Here is a 17524-nt window from a genome sequence, read left to right as displayed (position 1 = left end):
GTCCGGACCCCCGTGTGTTGTTTGCTGTGGGTGACGGTGGGCTCTGTTCTGGGGGAACAGAAGCTTCTGACTTTGGGACTAGAGACTTTGCGTGAATGTCCCAGCGTGGAGTTTCGGGTGGCAGAGCCCCCGTGCCTGGAGTGCTCAGCCTCGTGGTGGGACGTGCACGGGAGATGATCCAAGCCTCCAGCGGAGGCTGAGCCGGCGGGTCGGAGCCGCAGGAGGTGTTGGTAAGTTACCTGCCTTCCTGAAGATGCGCTGTTTCAGGTTTGTTTAAAAAGAATGGTCTCTCTCTCCCCTGGCCCTGCCACCCAGCCTTCTTCTTGGGACTGAAGGGGGCAGGTGGTGTGGCGTCACTGCTGGGGGCACGTGGCTGCAGCTTCTCCACAGAGGCACGTCCTCGGAGGCTCAATTTCAGTTCTGTCATGTGGGTGAGAAATGGGGGCCTGGCCCCGAGGCAAAATGGCCTCCATGGTTTTGAAGATGAAGGCATTAAGTCAGGAGCATTTCCATGATTTATTAATCTGTTTATCCTGTCAGGGAGGAAACCTGTCAAATGTCGGCGAGTGGGATGTGACTGGGGTGAATGAGGGCCCCCCTTCGGTCAAGAGAGGCCTCTTCTCGCAGGTGATGTGATGGGCTTGACTCAAACCTCTATCATGAGATTTCAGTGGATGCCCAGGGTTTTCCTCAAAGCTCGTGGCACGGCGTTCATTAAATGTCCTCAGGCTGACGGCCTGTTTGCCGGCTCTGCTCGGCTGAGTGCCGGTGATACGTGTGGCCGAGCCTATTGCCGGGCTGGAAGTGGGCTCGGCGCCTAGGCCCAGGTGAACCGGACTGGCCTGACTTTGCCCTCCTGGGGACAGTCCCCACCAGGGGTGACCAGGGGATTAAAGGTCATTAAAGACCAAAAATCAGCTGAGTACATTTGAAGATCTAATTGGCTTTATTCTCGACTCATGAATCGGGCAGTATCCTGTCTAGCAAATAGAAAGGAGCTCTGGGGAGCTGGACAAAGTGAAAGGCTTTTATAGACAGAATGGGGTGGGAAGAAAGTGACCTTCCTGTGGGGGTGAGAGAAGCCACCCAGGGAGACTCCTTCTGGGCACTGATTCCAGATCTGTGGGCTGACGGCACGTGCCCGGGAGCAGTGGGAACGGCGCGCGGGTCCGGCATCCCTGGCTTTGCTGCCCGGGGCTTAGCGCAGGTGGCTCTGGGGCCTGGTGGGTTTTTCCTGCGAGGCTGCAGAGCTGCCCTGGGCTCTGGCCTCTGGGAGGCTCTTACTTCCACATGCTTCTGGTTGGTCCTGAGCAGGGTTTGTGTTTTATACCTGCCTAATCTAGCCTTTACCTTTCATTGTGAGCTTGAGGGTGAGTTCAGCACCTTGCTGTTCTCACACTGAAGGGTCCGTATGTTACATTTGGAGAAGAGCACGTATCCTTCATGGTAGCACCCCTCAGACCTTGGGTCAAGGCCAGGCTGCGGCACTTCCTGCGGTGACCCTCCTGGTTGAGGACAGGGTCTTTGCAGACAACAGCGGGCTCTGGCTTTGTTGTTCAGCCTCAGAACAGTTGTTTTTGGGGGTAAACGGGAGAGAGAGGAAGGAGCCGTAGATTAAACTTGGGACATCGGAAGCAGCTGGTCTCATGCACGGCCTCCAGGCAGAACAATTTCAAGGTGACCTCTAAGGGGGTGATGACTGTGGCTTTGCATCAGGGTTTAAGGTATTTGTTTCACTGCCAAGAGGAACGCAGTTGGGGTTCCTAACACGGCGTAGCCCAGGTATAAATACAAGAGGTGAGACATGCACAGACCCGACTCTACAGCAGGGCTTTCGAAAACAGTTTTTGAGTCTCGGAAATAGAAACATAATTCTCTTTTGGTCCAACCACCTGTCAGCTGTAAGTGGTCATTATTTCATCATTTTGCAATAAAAGATAATAGAATAACGATTTATATCTCATGGCTGATGTTTTAATGTGTCTCTCTGTTATCCTGGGCTGACAGTCTGTGATTACAGTGGACGTCTTCCTGGTGACACTGTGGTAATGACTCGTTAATGGGGGATTAGTCCACGTTTAAATCACGTCCTCACAGGCCCAGCCTGGCCCAGCCTTACTGCTCCCTGACCAGGGTGGGAGTGGGGGGGTAGTCTCTGTGCTCAGTGGGTGACCTGGCACCCCTGCTTGTCCCCCCGTGCGGGCGCGGTCCCGGGGACCCCTCCGTGTCCAGAACCACAGCTCAGCGCCTCCGTCTAGGCTCGTTCTGCAAAACCTGGCAGCGCCCTGTCCCCATCTTCTACGGCCATGACGTCTGTTAGTTTAAATGAAAGCAGCCGCACAGGGCCTTGTGAGGTGGAAGGAAACCGCAGAGCAGAGAGAGTGGAGGTGCTTCCGTACCCCGCACGCTCACAGGAGCCTGCACTGCGTGAGGCTGGACGCCGGGGGTCTGACATGTTCCACCGCCCCCGGTGACGGGCAGGGCCGGGGCCCCGTGGGAGCTGTATGTGCACCTGAGGGAGTGGGAACGTCACAGGCGGGAAGCCTTTTAAGAGCGACTTGAGCACCATCTGCTCGGCTTACAGCCAAAAAAAAAAAAAAGGTCCTGTAAGAAAATGATGTCAAGGCGGTATTTTGTCATAAAAAGGTGTTAGCTGGGCTCTGAACTGGGGGTGGTTACGGAGCATCTGCGGAAATCGAAGGCTCCTGCCTGGCTGGGCCAGAGCTAGTTTAGCTGGTCCCGCACGGCACGGGGTGAGAGCCCGCACTGGCGCGTCGAGCTGCAGCTTTGTGCGATGAGTGCTCTGTGAAGTTGTGCGCACGCATGTGCGTGTGTGTGTGCGTTGCATGTGGTGCACATGTGTGCTTGTGTGTGCGTCCGCACGTGTGTGTGCAGCGGTTGGGTCCTCGCCAGGCCGTGGGGTGGCGCGGAGAGAGCCTGCTGTCGGCATTTTCTGTGGGTGGGAGGCTCCTGGAGCAGAAGCTAGTAGTCTGATGTTGGGGGCTCTGGAATGTTCTTGACTCCGAGGGAGCTACCGTGCTGTGCCTCTTCTCTCCTGCCACGCCCTGGAAGGGACGCAGGGTTCCACGCGGCCACACACTTGTGGCGTTCTCACGATGGCAGAGCGAGGGCGCCTGTACCTTTCCTGTACTCTCTGTGCAGTTGGTGGACGGTGAGTCCGTCACCTGAGTTGTGGTTTCTGTTTTGCAGCCCGTGTACTTTCACACATCCTTCAACCATCCTAACGTGGTGGCCGTGGTCGAGGTGGTCACCGAAGGCCTGAAGCGGGACGGCTCCCTCCAGGCGCTGTCATGTGGGTTTGGAATCCTCCGGCTCTTCGGCCACAAGCTGGAATCCCCGGCCTCTGCCTCCCAGGACAAGCGGTACCCGTCTCGTTTCCTCCTCCTTGGGGTTTTCCGGCGTCATTTGGTGGAGACGTAACTGCTCACCACGGGCCATGCCAGAAAGTGTCACGACTGGCAGCTTGTGGTGTGGTCTGTTGCGAGCAGTGTGTACCGTGCGAGTCACTGTTGGCCATTTCTGAGTGAGCCGGGGAGTGTCCTGTAGGCTGGCGTGGGGCTGGCCCGGGCCCTGGCCGTGGGAGGCGATGGCGGCGGGCTCTCACTTACTGCCGTGGGGTTTAGGGCCGTGACCCAAACTCCTGAGTGATTCACTCTGGGCGTGAGAGAGAACGCTACGCATGTGGTGGTGATGTAGGGACGACGTTAGGGTTTGAAGCCGACGGCCAAAAAGGAATTCTTGAGACATCTTTGGTGTGAAAAGGTGGTTTTATTAAAGCACTGTGACGGGACCCATGGGCGGAAAGAGCTGCCCCTGGGTCGTGGGAGTGGCCCATCATCTGCTCTGAAGTTGGGAGGGGGTCAGGGAGCGCCTGAGTCTCTAAAGAGTTGGGAAGCAAGATTCCCGGGACCTCGAGGGGACTAGCTCTTGCTGGGGAAAGGTCACTTATTACCGTCTAATGAAACCTGGTCCTGAGGCCCTTCAGGTGTTTGTCGGTGGGTCAGATGCTTGGGGATGATCGACAACAGATAAAGAAGTTTCTGAAGGAATTTTTCTACCTTGAAGTAGACGTACAGCATCCTGGGGGTCGGGCGAAGATGGCCTTTTGCCCTCAGCAAAGTATTAACATGGAGGCAGCTGCGTCCCTAGAGGACGGTCACTCTGCTATTTCGAGGACTTGTCAGTGGGCTGCAGGTAGTTATTTCTCTTCTGCCTTTGTTCGCCACATCAGCGAGGTTACGTGGGCGCTAGATAACACGTTCTTCACGAACAGACACCCCATAAGCAGGGGCATCCGTTCAGCACCGGTGCCAGGCTCCGCTCAGGAGCTGGACGCAGCAGGACGGAGAAGACAGCGTGTCACCCCGTCCGCGGGGGCTGAAGTTCACGTTGTCCCTCTGGACGGGGCTTCGCAGCCTCGGCTCGCTGACATGATAGGTTTCCCTGGGGTGGTGTTTCTGTCTGTCTGTGCGCTGGGGGTGTGTGGCCAGGAGCGCTGGGGGCCGCGTCCTTCCTGCGCAGGAGGCGTGGTGCGGCGGTGGGGAAGGTCTGGCAGGTGCAGCGTGAGAAGCGTGGCTGAGGTTTGCGACGCCCGAGGCAGCGGGCTGACGTGCGCTCTGCGGGCTTGTTTTCCAGGCTGCGGCTGTACCATGGCTCCCCCCGCGCCCTCCTGCACCCGCTGCTCCAGGACCCCGTGGAACGTAAGACGTGCGGCCTGCCCGGCCTCCCCGTGGCTTCCCGACAGTTACCCACTTTGAGTCCTTCTCGCTCTTTCTCAGCAGGAACCTTTGTCAGCTCAGCTCCTCTATTTAGTGATTAGGGCAGAGGGTGTCGCAGCTGGAGCTGTAACACGCTAGGCTGCGGGGAGGGTGTTGCTTCGCGCCGGTGGCCCCGGGAGAGGCGGCCCCAGAGCTGGCCGATGGGAGGTCTGCCGGCCTCCTGGCCTCTGGGGCAGGGCCCTCGTCCACCAGAGGAAGCAGCTGCTGTGTGTCAGAGGCCACGCTGGCACCAGAAACCTTTCGCTGTGAGGCCCTTGGTTCTTTCTGGCTCGTCCAGGCTGTCCAGCTGTGCCCGACTGCGGAGGACTGTCCTGCAGGGATGCCCGCGTCCTCCTCCTCGAGGGATGTGGGTGTGGAGGGGTCCAGTGGTTGGCGGTGGATCTCTTTGGGAGGGTGACTTTCTGTGTCTGAGCTGTCGCTTGGATTCTGTGATGGGAATTTTGAGCGTGCCTAGTGGCCTGAGTTAAAAATCGAGCCAACCCCAGCCCTTCCACGGCCTGCTGAATTTGGTGAAAATTTCATGGCAGAGTGGGGAGTATCTGAAGCTTACTTTTACTGATGAAGATTGGCTCCTAGGTTATGTGTCAGTTGAGTCCAGTCATCATTTTGCCAGCATTTCATGTCCTGGAGCTCCCATAGGGTCAGGACTTTTTTTTTTGAAATTTTAAATTTTATGTTAAGTGGACTTAACACCTGCCGTGGGGCTTGAACGCTCGACCTTGAGATCAAGAGTCACCTGTGTTCGTGATTGAGCCAGTCGGGCGCCCCAGGACCAGGTCCTCCTGAGGGATGTGCACGACCAGCACCTTGCCCGGGGCAGCCAGGAAGGTTGTGTGGGGGTCGGTGGTGGCCCACCTCCTCGTGGGCATTTCCAGAAACGTATGCATTTCTTGCCTGAATAGGCGATTTGTTCACATGACTCAGAATTAAAAGGTATAAAATGCACGAAAAGGTTCAGTGAGGCCTCCTCCCCCCACTGCTCTGCTCCCTCCCCGGTGCCCTAGGTGGCCTCTCTGAGTCTCCTGGACCCAGGAGGAGGGGGCGACAGAGGGGTCTTCGTACTAGGACAGAAGCAGAGGTGCCTGTCCCACTCTCATTATTCCCTCTGCTTTTCCCCGTAATGGTTCACCCTAGAAGGTCTTCTCTTGGTGTGAAGAGAGCCCCCCGTTCTTCGCACAGCCGCGTGGTATGTTGTCAGGTGTGTGTTCTGTGCTTGACTGAGTGGCTCTGCGAGTGGGCACTGGGTGGACCCGGGGCACCGAGGTTGGGAGCCTCGCTGGTGTGGACGGCTGCGCTTTTGCACCTGTGTCCACGCAGCTGTGGGCTGAGCTCCCGGAAGCTGCGGTGCTGGGCCCGGGGGCTGGTGTGTAACGCTTCTCCTGCTCACCTTCCATGGAGGCCCAGCCAGTGTCTCCAACCAGCCACACAGGAGGGTGCCTTTCAGGGCATTTAAAATTTTAAAGTAAGCAGACCCCATTTTTGTAGTGGTTAGGAATGAAAAATACAGTTTTCATTAATATGTTTTTCTAACGAGTGCAGTAAGTCATATTCTTTTCTCATGAAATCACGTAGTGTACCTCAGGAGGTGGTGAGGCCCCTGTCAGTGGGAGAAGTCAAGCCCCAGCAAGACTCTCCGGTGGAGATGAGTAGAGGGCATGTCACGGGTTCCCCTCAGCGCCGGGGCCCTGTGGTCCCGAGTCTCCCTATTCCGGCATCCCGGCTTCTGTGGGCGCTGTTCCCTCCGCCTCCCTGAGCTCTGTGTCTGGGCCTTCCTCAGCTGCTTCTTTGTCCAGGTTGCTCCCCTTCTTCTACTCCCCCTTGCTCTCTGTCCACTATGTGCATCTGTCCTGGGCTCCCGTCTGCTCTCCCTTGTGCTACGGGTATCCGTGGGTTTGTGTCTTGCTCTCAGAGGCTCCCCCCGACCCGGGTCTGGTCCTGCTGCTGAGTGGGAAAGGGAGGCTGGCTGAGGCCCGGGGTGCCTTCTAGCCCCCTCTGATGACGGGGACCAGGACCTGGACTTCACCACACGGCGGGTGGGGGAGGTGAGCAGCAGAGATTTGGTTAAGTTGCATTAAAAGCAAATATCTGTGCCCCTGAGGTTCTAGCAGACAGTTACTAAGGACTGATTCTTTTTTGCTTTGTGGCTGAACTGACAGAGCAATTCCCCTTTCTCTGTCGAAAAATGCGTTTCCGGCTTGCGGTGTTTCTTTCTTAGAGGCGCAGTTCATCTTCTGGTTTGACCGAAATGGCCTTTGGTTCCAGCTGTCACATAGGTGTTTTCTCCCCCAGAGAACAAGCACGCGACCCTCATTGAGGGCTGCAGCCTCCAGTACGCGCTGAGGCCGCACCCGCTCCTGGAGCCTCTGTTCCATCTTCTTCCCGAGAACCTTCTGGTGTCTGGTGTGCAGCACATACCTGGCCTCCTTCCAGCTCACGGAGAAAAGGGTAAGGGCTGCTCCGTCTCTCCAGCCGGTGAGTCTGTGCGAGTCGATGGTCAGACCCCTCCAGAGTTAGGCAGGCTGTGGTGTGCGGTGGGCTGGCCCGGGAGGGTGGTGGTGGGAGGGGCGAGGGGGAGGAGGTAGGGGAGGGGAAGGGAGCAGAGCAGGGCAGTGCCCTCTCTCCTGCCCTCCCTTCTGAGCAGGGTCTCGTATCCCTCAAGTCACTTCTGCCCTGTCTTGGGGAGTGCTTTTGTAAGTCAGAGAGTTGGTGTCTCTGTGACAAGGCTGGGATAGCCACGTTGCTAGTTCTCACCCTTATCGGACCGTACCAGGGGCCTGATTATTATTATTATTAAGTTGTGGTGAAGTAGACATAACGTGCACTAACTGTTTTAACTGTTCGTAGGTGTGCATTTCAGCGGCTGTAAGTACTTCTACCACTTGTACAACCGTCTCCACTATCCCCTTCCAGAACTTTCTCATGTCCCCAAACTGAAACGATAGCTCCCGCACCCCTCCCCCAGCCCCGGCCCCCGCGTCCCGCTTCCTGTCTCTGGGAACGCGCCTCCTCCAGGGTGCTGCTCAGTGCTGGCCCTTCGGCGACCGGCTTGCTGCGTTGGGCGTCGTGTCTTCACGGTCCGGCCTTGTTGGATCACGTTTGGGACTTTCCTTCCTTTTTAAGGCTGAATCACAGTCCATTGCGTGGAGGGACCACATCTTGTCTCTCCGTCTGCCCGTCCACGGGCACTTGGGTCGTTCTGCCTGTGCTGTCGTCGTGGTGCTACTGTGAGCGTGGGTGTGCGACGGCACCGTTGGATGCGGAGGTCGGTGGGTGTGCGATGCTGGATTCTTTTCAAAAACCAAAATCCACATGAGAGTCTTAGAGCTCTGTCTTGGTGTGTTTTAGGACTTCATTCTCCAGCGGGGGGTTAGGGACAACGCCTTTACCTTGAGATCACTGCAGAGGTGTGCTCTGCTCTTGGGCCTGCTGATGGGCCTTGACCTGGGCCTCATGCCCCTTCTGGGCGCTTCCGGAGGCTTCTTGTCTGGCTGTCTGAGGAGTCCAGGAGAAGGGGCTGCATAGGTCCTTCCCCACTGGCTCTGCTGGAACCTCTTGTCTGGGGGGGCTCCCTCCCTGTTCCATCCTGGGGGGAGCAGGATTGGGCGTGGGTGTGCCGAGTTTTCACTTAGATCAGAAACACTCGAGACCCCAAAGCACAGAGGCCGCTCGGCTCCGGCAGCGGATGTTTTCAGTGAAGGGGTCCCTGCGCATGGCTTGGTGCTCTGGTCCGTGCTGGGACGCAGGCGGTGTTATCTGAGTTCGGGAATTTCCGGGATGGGCCTGTGCTGGTTGTCGCCATCATGACGTCATGTTTCTCCGTGTTCCTGAGTAGAGATGATGAGGCACGAGGAGGGATAAATTAACAGTGAACAGAAGCAGGTCCGAAGAGGGTCCCGGCTTCAGACCTGCCCTGGCTTACCAAGCTCCAGCAGCCCCCACCACAGCCTCCATTTGCCTGTGTTCTCTCACGGGGGAAGGCGGGTCAGGGGGACGGCATGCCGCACGTTATTGCCGTCGACGTTGAGAACAGCGTGACAACCTGCGTCTGAGACCTCGGCCTCATCAGCCGGGGTCCTCTGAGTCCCGCCACACTGCACGCTGATGTCCGGAACCTAGTGTGCACCAGCTTTCAAGTCCACTTACGACGACTCTCTGACTTGAGGTTCTGGGTGGGAGATTGTCTTTGGGGCCTGAGGTGTGTCCATCGCTTTGTGACTTGCCACCGGGGGTCCGCAGAGCTGCAGATAAAACCTGGAAGGGCCGCAGCTTCTGTGTCACTACGGCAGGGGCAGAAGGGCAGCTCCGACCACCCACGTTATTCTCGGTATCTCTGGGGAATCCAAGGCTCCAGCTAGAGACGGGGGTGGGTGGGTGTGATTCCAGCGCCTCCCACTTGAAGGTCATGCCTTTGGAAGCAATGTGAACCCCAGTGGCTTCTGGTTGGCCCTTCCCCTCTGTGGAGTGGCCGGTTGGTCACTGGGACACTCACTGGATGCGGGCAGTGTCTGAGAGATTGCAGCACTGATGACCGCTCATGTTGTTGAAAAGCTGATGACCGGGACCCTGGGTGTGGAGCCACGACGTGCTTGGGAGGGCCGCTGGGAGCATTGGCTTCGACAGGCCTGAGCACACTCCCTCTTTTTGGGGAGAACGGACCGGATGGCAGCTTCTTACCGCGTCCCCTGGCGACCATCTGACAAAAGAAACCCACTTGCTCTGCAGGACGCCAGGCTGATCTGTAGCTCGCGGTGTGGATGCGGTTATTGTCTGTGCTGGAAATACTGCCCAGTGTCTCTTGGGCTTTTGTGACTCACTCTTGGAAAAGGGTTTCTTTGCTGAGTCACATTTTATAGCCCTGAAAGTGCCAAGGCGGGGATCGGTGCCGGCTTCAGCGGTGGGACTCACTTGCAGTGTGCGGAGGATCTGGTTTTATTTTGGTGCCGTACGGGGGGGACACAGGTGTTTGTTCATTTGTAGAAGGCCACGATATAGGAGGGCTGAGTTGTTTTTAACTGAAATTTTTATCAGGGTCGCTCTAGATTCTCATGCGGTTCTAATAAATAATGCAGAGAGACTCTGCGTGTCCTTTGCCCAGTTTCCCCAAAAATTGCAGCACAAGGTCACGGCCAGGACACGGACATCGGCACAGTCCCCAGCCTCCCCCCACATCTGCCACTTAGACTTGTGTGTGAGGACTGACTTCTGAAGAGCTGTTTTCAACCCGGGAGTGACCGGAAATGACAGGTCCTAGCTGGGGCTGTTCTCGGGGCTCTTTGTTGCTCCCCAGGAGGAAGGGGGGCCTTTTCCGCGAGCGGCTCTTAGAGGGAAGCCCTCCGAACCCGTCCAGATTAGCAGGTGCTGCCGACCCGCCACCTCTTCTGCAGCCAGGAAAGCCACGCAGCCTCCCTCTCCTGGTCTTCTCTCCCTTGCCTGGTTCTGACCTTTCCGCAGGCTTCGGTTTGACAGGCCTGGACTGTGCGTCGGCCCCGGGTAAGTGCTCACGTGCTCCTCAAAGCCGCTCCTTGCAGGAGCCCCATGCCTCGCTCAGAGCCAGGCTCCGCTGGGGCTCCTTGGCCTGCCCTCGGGGCCGCAGGTCTGTGTGCCAGTCACGTGCCCGGTGGCTGCCGCTGCCGCGGCCGTGGTTGGGGGGGGTCTGGGGAGGTGGGGACCAGGAAGACTTCTCTCGTTTGGGGCAAGGCTCAGAGTGCGCCTCCTGCGTCGGGGCAGGGCCAGAGCCTTGCGTAAAGTGTCCGAGTGTGTTGGGAGCTTAGTCATGAATGAAGCGGGAAGCCTGTTTTTTGGAACTGGACCTGAAGGCCAGAGGCCAGTGCCAGGACTGAACGGAGTCCCAAGGGAGGCTTCTGGTTGGGGGCGCAGGGGTCCTGCAGGGCTGCTAGTGCAGGAGGAGAGCGGAGGGCCTCACGCTCCCCCGAGCTGGCCGACACCATCCAGGCATCTGGAGCGGCCGGAACGCTTGGCCACAGCTGTCTGTCGTGGGCTTGGTGGGAGTGAGCCGTGGACTGGCAGCATCTGAGAGTGGACGAGGCCTCCGGGGCGACCTGAACCAAAGCTCGGTCTTCTGTGCTCACGTCCACAGGCTGCCACCCATGGCTGGCTGTGGTGCTTCGGGGGAGTCCCAGGAACTGTGGTGGCAGCGGCATGTGGCCCATAGAGAGGCAGAGAAAGGCCGCTGTCCTCGCCTTGTGCCCGTCCCGCGTGCCCATCTTCCTCACTCGCGGCCTCCGAGGCGTTTCTTCCCTGACCTGCAGCCTCACTTCGCTCTGAGCTCTGCCGAGACTTTGAACGCCTGCCCCAGTGATGTGCGTCTGCTGACCTTCCTTCTTGGCTGCCTGCCGTCCTGCAGGCCTGCTCATGCCAACATCGCCTGAAGCGGCCTCTGCCGTGGGTCCTTCCGCCTGGTGCGGGCGCCGGGTCCAGGCCCCACTTCCTCACCTGCTAACCCAGAGCTCAGCTGAGCTGTCCGGAGAAGTGCTTTGTCGGAACTGGGTCCGCCACTCTGCTGCGTGGCGGCCTGCCCCGGTTGGCGTCCCACATGGTCCTCCCGAGTCCCTGCTCAGGAGTCCCCTGGGGTGTCCTTGAAAATGCTGCTTCCCCCACCCCGACCTGCTGATGCTCCTTCCAGCGGACGGCGTCCACGCACCCTGCCAGCTGTGGGGCGCGTCTCCCAGGCTCTGGGGGCTGCTCGGGTCCTCGCCGGGATTCGCCTTGTGGATTGGTCTGTGTGAGCGCGGGTTGCCGGTACGCAGGGGTGGGGGTGGCGTGGCAGGAGCAGAGCTGGTGTCCTCCCTGTGCGAGCTGCAGTTTTAACCTGACGAAGGAATCTTGGCGGAAAGTCCTTCCTTCCAGTCTCACCGCCCAGGGAACCGCCCCAGAGCAAACCACGGCCCCGTATCCCTTCCCGGGTTCTCTGATGCCTGGGCTTGTCTGTGGTTCTTCTGTGGGTCTGGGTGCGCAGGCCCCCAGCTGGGGAGAGGGCGCAGCCTGGGGGTCTGGGCGGAAGCTCACGTCTTGATGGGCTGAAGCAAGGGCAGACGTGTCCTCTCACCACTGCCATCAAGGACAACAGGTGTTTTAGAAACGCGGACGGCTCAGACGCCCTTCTGCTCCTGCCTGCGGCGCTGTCAGCCTCTCACTCTGTCATCCTTCCTGCGGCGCTGTTGGTCAGGGGAACCGAATGCCCTTCCGGGAGAGCTGCGCCCCTGGGAAGCTGCGGACCGTGTTAGGACTTTGTGGGGCGCTCATGGGGCACGTGGGGGTGTTTCTGAGCGCTTCCCTAGAGGACGGTACTCCAGGGGGTTCTTGCCTGCTCTGCGCCTGTAACCCTGTTTTCTCAGCGGTGCGTGTGGGGATCCCTGGGGGAAGGGGGTCTGCTTTCCTGTTGGAGCAGTGCTGTTTTTGGGGTTGCATTCCTGTCCACAAGCTGGGCAACAAACGTGGGAAAGCTAGCCCTGGTCGCAGAGCAGGAGGGCCAGGAGTGCCCCCAGAGGTCAGCTCTGCTGCGGTTCCGTCAGTCCTGGTCATGGAGGGTGGGTGGTGAGTGAAGGGGGGGGTGTGTCAGATGGTGAAGCTGCCCCGTGGGGGGTGCAGGAGTGGTCAGGGGAGAGGCTCCACGTAAGATGGGGACATTCTTGGGACCTGCCCCTGCAGATGCATCTGGGGGGCAAAGGAATGGGCTGGGGCAGCTCAGTGCCGAGAACTTAGGACGTGCCGAGCCCTGGGACCTGCTGTTCTTTCTTCGGGGGTTCCGTCCCCTGCCACGGCAGCTCGGGAGGCCCACTCCGTCTCCTGAGGGAGAGCCCTCTCCAGAGCCTGTGCCGTTCACCAGACCTGGCCTGGGGAAGGCCGGCCAGATGCCACCCTGGGGCACCTCTCAGGGTCTGAAATTTCTGCCCAGCCCAGATGTGCCTCTTCAGTCTGGCCTCCTGGGGGGAGAGTGTTCGTCCCTCGTCCCTCCCTGTCCCTGTCCTATTCGGCGTGTGGGACTCACTTTTCACCTCTCTGGAGACCAGGGTTTTGACTCCTTTTGTTGTTGCTGATGGCTGTGGGCCTGGGGGCCACTTTGTCATGGGGGTGGGCTGTGCAGAGCCTGCTTCCTGCCTGGCGAAGGCCTCTGCTAGAAGCAGGGGGCTCTGCCACCTTCCGGACCCCTGGATCTTGTTCTCACCCCTGCACCGTCCCCTTGAGCTGTGAAGCCGGCGTGTGGGAAATCAGTCTGGGAAGTGGCCTTTGCCCACCAATATTTTAGTTTTTGTGAGTGGGTTCCCTGCGGGATGGGCTGTCGTCCCAGCACACGTGCAAGCGTGTCTGTCTCTGCTGCCGCCCCGTCTGTGTAAGGGCTGCCACTGGCCAGCCCCCCGGGTCCTGCCTGAGTCCATGGCTCCCAGCATGGCCCGTCCTTGCTACATGTGGGTTCTGAATTTGCAAATCCGCTCACTCCCTGAAGTTCTCACCATGCTTTCCTGCTCGTTTGTGGACGTGTGCTTAGTGGCTTAAAAATCTGAGTCTCCCTCACGTGCGTTTCTGTGGGTGAGGCGGCTTTGGGCCCGTCACTTTGCATATCCAAGCCCTGGTTCTCTTTTGTGAAATAAAGAGAATAGAATGTACGGGGATGGGCTGTGTTGAGATTTAGGATGATCTGGTGAGATGTGTGTGTCTGTGTGTGCCTTCTGTGGAAGCCATGACGTGTTCCCGGCTGCTGTAGGGAGCATGCGTGGATGCTGTCAGCTCTGTCTGCGTAGCCCCGTCCTGGCTTCCACAGCTGAGGACACTGAGGTTTAGAAACTGGGACTGACCCCCCTGGCCCTGGCCGCAGAGTGCGTGTGACCGCCGGGCTATCCTCCCTTGTTGCAGGACACGCGGTTCCCTCCGCCTGCCGGGGAGGGTGGACTCGGCTCTCCCCAGCAGGCGCACGTGTCTGCTGGGCCTGTCCTCTTCCTGCAGACGGGCCCTGGTTTGGAGACAGTCCCTGCTCCTTCCTTCCCTTTGCCCTGAGGGCTCTGGCCACCCTATCTTGTCCTCTCTGAAGCCCCATGAGCTGTGTGGCCCCTGGGCCCGACGGTGGGGGACCTGGTGCGGGGCAGGTGGTCCTGCCGCTGTGGCCTGTGGCTCCGCGGAGCCCTGGTGCAGGGGATGCGCCCGGCGGGGGACGCGCACTGCCTTAGCTCCTCCCTCTTGCCTCTTCTGTCCTCCTCCTCTGATGAGGGTTTTTATTTTTTTATTTATTTGTCAGACAGAGATCACAAGCAGGCAGAGAGGCAGGCAGAGAGAGAGAGAGAGGAGGAAGCAGGCTCCCCACGGAGTAGAGAGCCCGATGTGGGGCTTGATCCTAGGACCCTGGGATCATGACCTGAGCTGAAGGCAGAGGCTTTAACCCACTGAGCCACCCGGGCGCCCTGATGAGGGTCTTAATTCAGGTCGGGCCTCAGACACTTGATGAACTACTTCCTGCAAGGTCGGACTTCATCGTTCCTGCTCTTTAACGAGCAGTTGTGGTTACGTAGACCTTTTACACCGCACACCTGGGGGGCACGAAGGGCATTCCTGGGGCTGTACAGCCGCCACCACTGTCCACCGCCAGAACCTCTCATCTTGCAAAGCACCCGGGAAACTTGCCGCCCGTCCTGCGCCCAACCCCTGGTGCCCGCCCGTCCACTCTCTGTCTCTGATTTTACTATTTTAAGTGCTTCCTGTGAGCAGAATCGTCCAGCATTTGCCATGTATGTGACTGTCCCATGTCCTCAAGGCCCATCCAAGTGTCTGAAGTGCCGTCCTTTAGAAGGCTGACATCGTGGGTGTGGATCGACCACATTTGTTCTCCTTCGTTCATCTCCTAATGGACGTTTGGGTGGTTTTTAACTTTCAGCCGTGGTGAGTAACTGTGCCTGCCCTGTGTGCTGGCAGGCTCTGACTCTCCACGGAGCTGCTTAAACACTGCTTTTTAAGTTTAGAAAGGAAGCACATGCGTATTTCTGAACTACACAGAATCCAATGTCTGTTTGTGATGGGGAAGGTGTGGGAAGCCAGAAAGAAGAAAATAAAGTCATCTGTGATCACTTCCCGTATGTGTCCATGCGCACGTGTAAATGCGCAGGTTTTCAGGTAGAACTGGCATTAGGTGATCTCATAATGGTGTTAGGTGTATTGTTTTCACCTACAATAGTGTGATTATTTTTCAGTTATTAAATAATCTTTGACAGTGTGAGTTTCCTTCTCATTTTATATGGAGGCACAGTCATTGGCTCAACATTTCCCTGCTGGTGAGCGTTTGGTTGTTTCTTACTTTTTTTCTGTTGTAAATAACATTTAATGAGTATTCTTGTATGCAATGCTTTGCCTCTGCATTTGATTAATTTTGCTAAATAGGTTCAGAAAGTGGAATTAGTGGGGCAGAAGGCGGCAGTGGATAGTTTTACGGGTCTTGGTGCCCACAGAGGCAAAGTTGGGATCGCCTCCGGCTGCAGGTTCACCGCCGGCAGGACGGCAAAGGGCTCTCACCACCGTTCGCTCTGCGCAGTCTCACGGCAGTTGTTTCCTTTCTCTGACTTTGGAATCCGCTCTTAAAATCCAAGACTTTGCACCTTCCTTCTTATGGGTAAAGCTTGGGAAGAGACAGAGGGCAGCAGAGCAGTGACGGGCACAGGAGGGCAGAGCCCGGGTTGCATGCTCGTGGGGGGGTGGTCAGCTTGGCCTTTATCCTGCCGTGGCGCCCGAGCCAGCGGGAGGCTCATTGTAGACCTGACCACGCCCCTCACTGCGGAGTGTTGGTGCACCTGCTCTGGGCTGGGCACCGAGCCGTGTGCTGGGAGCCACCATCCCCTTCTGTCCTCACGGAGCTCCCAGTCAGGGCTGCATCCCCTCCCTGCCCCGGACGGGGACTCTTCTCTTGTGGTGTCAGCCCAGACGGTGTTTTTGCTTGTTGGCTTAATGCGCTCATGAGTATTTCTGCATGTTTCCAAATGGTTCAAGGTAAACGTACAAAAATAAGAAATGGCATCGTTGGCTCTGTTCTTGCTAGAGAGGAAGGCAGTGATTAAGGGAAACCGAGCTGATAGGAACAGATGTCACCCTGCATTCTCTGATCTGTGTTCTTTGGATTGCTGAATTATAAAATGTGTTCCTGGAGGAGGGTGGGGGAAGGAATCGGGCTGTAAATGAAATCTGGGCTTGTTTAATCTGCTTGGCGTCTCGGTGTGAACGGAGGTGGGTTCTGATTCAGCGTTCGGTCTGAGTGCTGTGCCTGTGGTCTCTTCTCAGCACCATGGCCTGGACCTCGGTGGGTGAGAGCCCCTCGATGCTTCTGTGGTCCTGTCGCCACGGACGTGCTCCACGAGCCCCCTTCTTGTTTCAGGGGACGCTCTCCGAAAGCCTCGCCTTCAGAAGGCCGTCACGTGGTACTTGGATGATTTATTCTTCACGCTGTACCCTTCCTTGGAGAAGTTTGAGGAAGAGCTTCTGGAACTCCTTATCAGTGATCACTTCCGGGAGGTACTGTTTCACCTGGTGGAGCTTCCTCTGAGCCGTGGAGATGCAGGGGGGCCAGAGGTGGGGAAGCTGCCAGCCTTAGATACCACCAGGGCAGGCGGTCCTGTGTGCTCCCACCTTCAGTGGCTCGTGGGGGACACCTAGCCTGTTGTATTAGCCTTGGTGGGACCAAGGTGCTGTTATCACGAGACCCTAACGTTAGTTTCATTATATATTAAAGCAGCCTTCACTTAAAAGTATATTAAATCACCAAATGAGCATAAGGAAACCAGTAAAATAATCTGCATTTACAAAAAGCATTACCAGGATATTTGGCTGATTCCAAGGACATGACTAGAGGTCTTAGTCATTTTATTCCCGCAGACCCGCTTTCTGTGGCAGGGGTCCCTGTCTCAGGGTCCGGTTCTGCCTGCCTACGTGACACATTGCCATAAACTCTTGGTGGTCATGGGCCACAGCTTGTCCCCACTCGGCCTTGGGACTGGTGGCTACTTTCCTGTGTGTTCTGCGTCCAGACCCTTGCTTGGCTCCCCTCAGGCTTCAGGCGTTGGTGCGAACCTGACCACCCTGACAGGCCACCTGAGTGTGTGGCTAAGGCCACGGCCCCTTCCTCCAGCAGGCTCTGTCCAGGTGTCCCCCTGCTTCCTTTCTCCCGGTGCTTGGCTGTCCCCGAGAGCACCTGCTTTCCTTACCTGGTCGTTGCTCTAGCATCCGTCCCTCTGTGGAGTATCTGTCCCAGGAGGACAGGGTAATGGCTGGGTTCACCGTTGCACCCGAACGAAGCGCATCAGGGTCGGCCCATCGCAGGTCTTTTGCGCTTCTTGGTGGTGACAGTGAGCGATTGTGTCAGCAGGAGCCCATCCTAGCAGTGTGTGAGGTGAGCAGGGTCTTAGTGACACATGTTCATGCACACTCATAGGTACACATGTGCACACATGCATGCACCCGCACACGTGACTGCATGCTCAAGGTAAACATGGACACGCGTGCACGCACACACACGCACGCTCACAGGTATGCACGCGCACACATGCATGCATACGCACACACGTGCATGCACACGTACATATGCACGCACGCCCACAGGTACACACGCATACATCCATGCACACACATGTACACGTACACGTACACAGTGCAACATGCTCACAGATACACACACACATGCAGGCATGCTCACAGGTACACACGCGCACACATCCACGCATACACGTGCACACACG

General features: G+C 57.7%; 1 protein-coding gene across 11 annotated transcripts in view; it reads left to right on the top strand.

The window, feature by feature from the left end:
- Window positions 1-17524, top strand: part of NPHP4 (nephrocystin 4) — a 106200-nt gene that overhangs the window by 16189 nt on the left and 72487 nt on the right. For all 11 annotated transcript variants that reach the window (XR_014299667.1, XR_014299668.1, XR_014299669.1 and 8 more), the window contains 4 exons: window positions 3211-3383; window positions 4657-4721; window positions 7089-7244; window positions 16168-16304. Coding sequence is in view for 8 of the 11 variants with exons in the window: in XM_082686738.1 (XP_082542864.1) it covers window positions 3211-3383; window positions 4657-4721; window positions 7089-7244; window positions 16168-16304 (531 nt within the window). In the remaining 3 variants the exon portion in view is untranslated. The remainder of the gene's footprint in view (window positions 1-3210; window positions 3384-4656; window positions 4722-7088; window positions 7245-16167; window positions 16305-17524) is intronic.

This window comes from Mustela nivalis, assembly GCF_964662115.1.
Source record: "Mustela nivalis genome assembly, chromosome: 10".
Classification (NCBI taxonomy): Eukaryota; Metazoa; Chordata; class Mammalia; order Carnivora; family Mustelidae; genus Mustela; species Mustela nivalis.
Note: the sequence above shows the minus strand (reverse complement) of the source record. Positions and strands in the feature narration are given on the sequence as shown.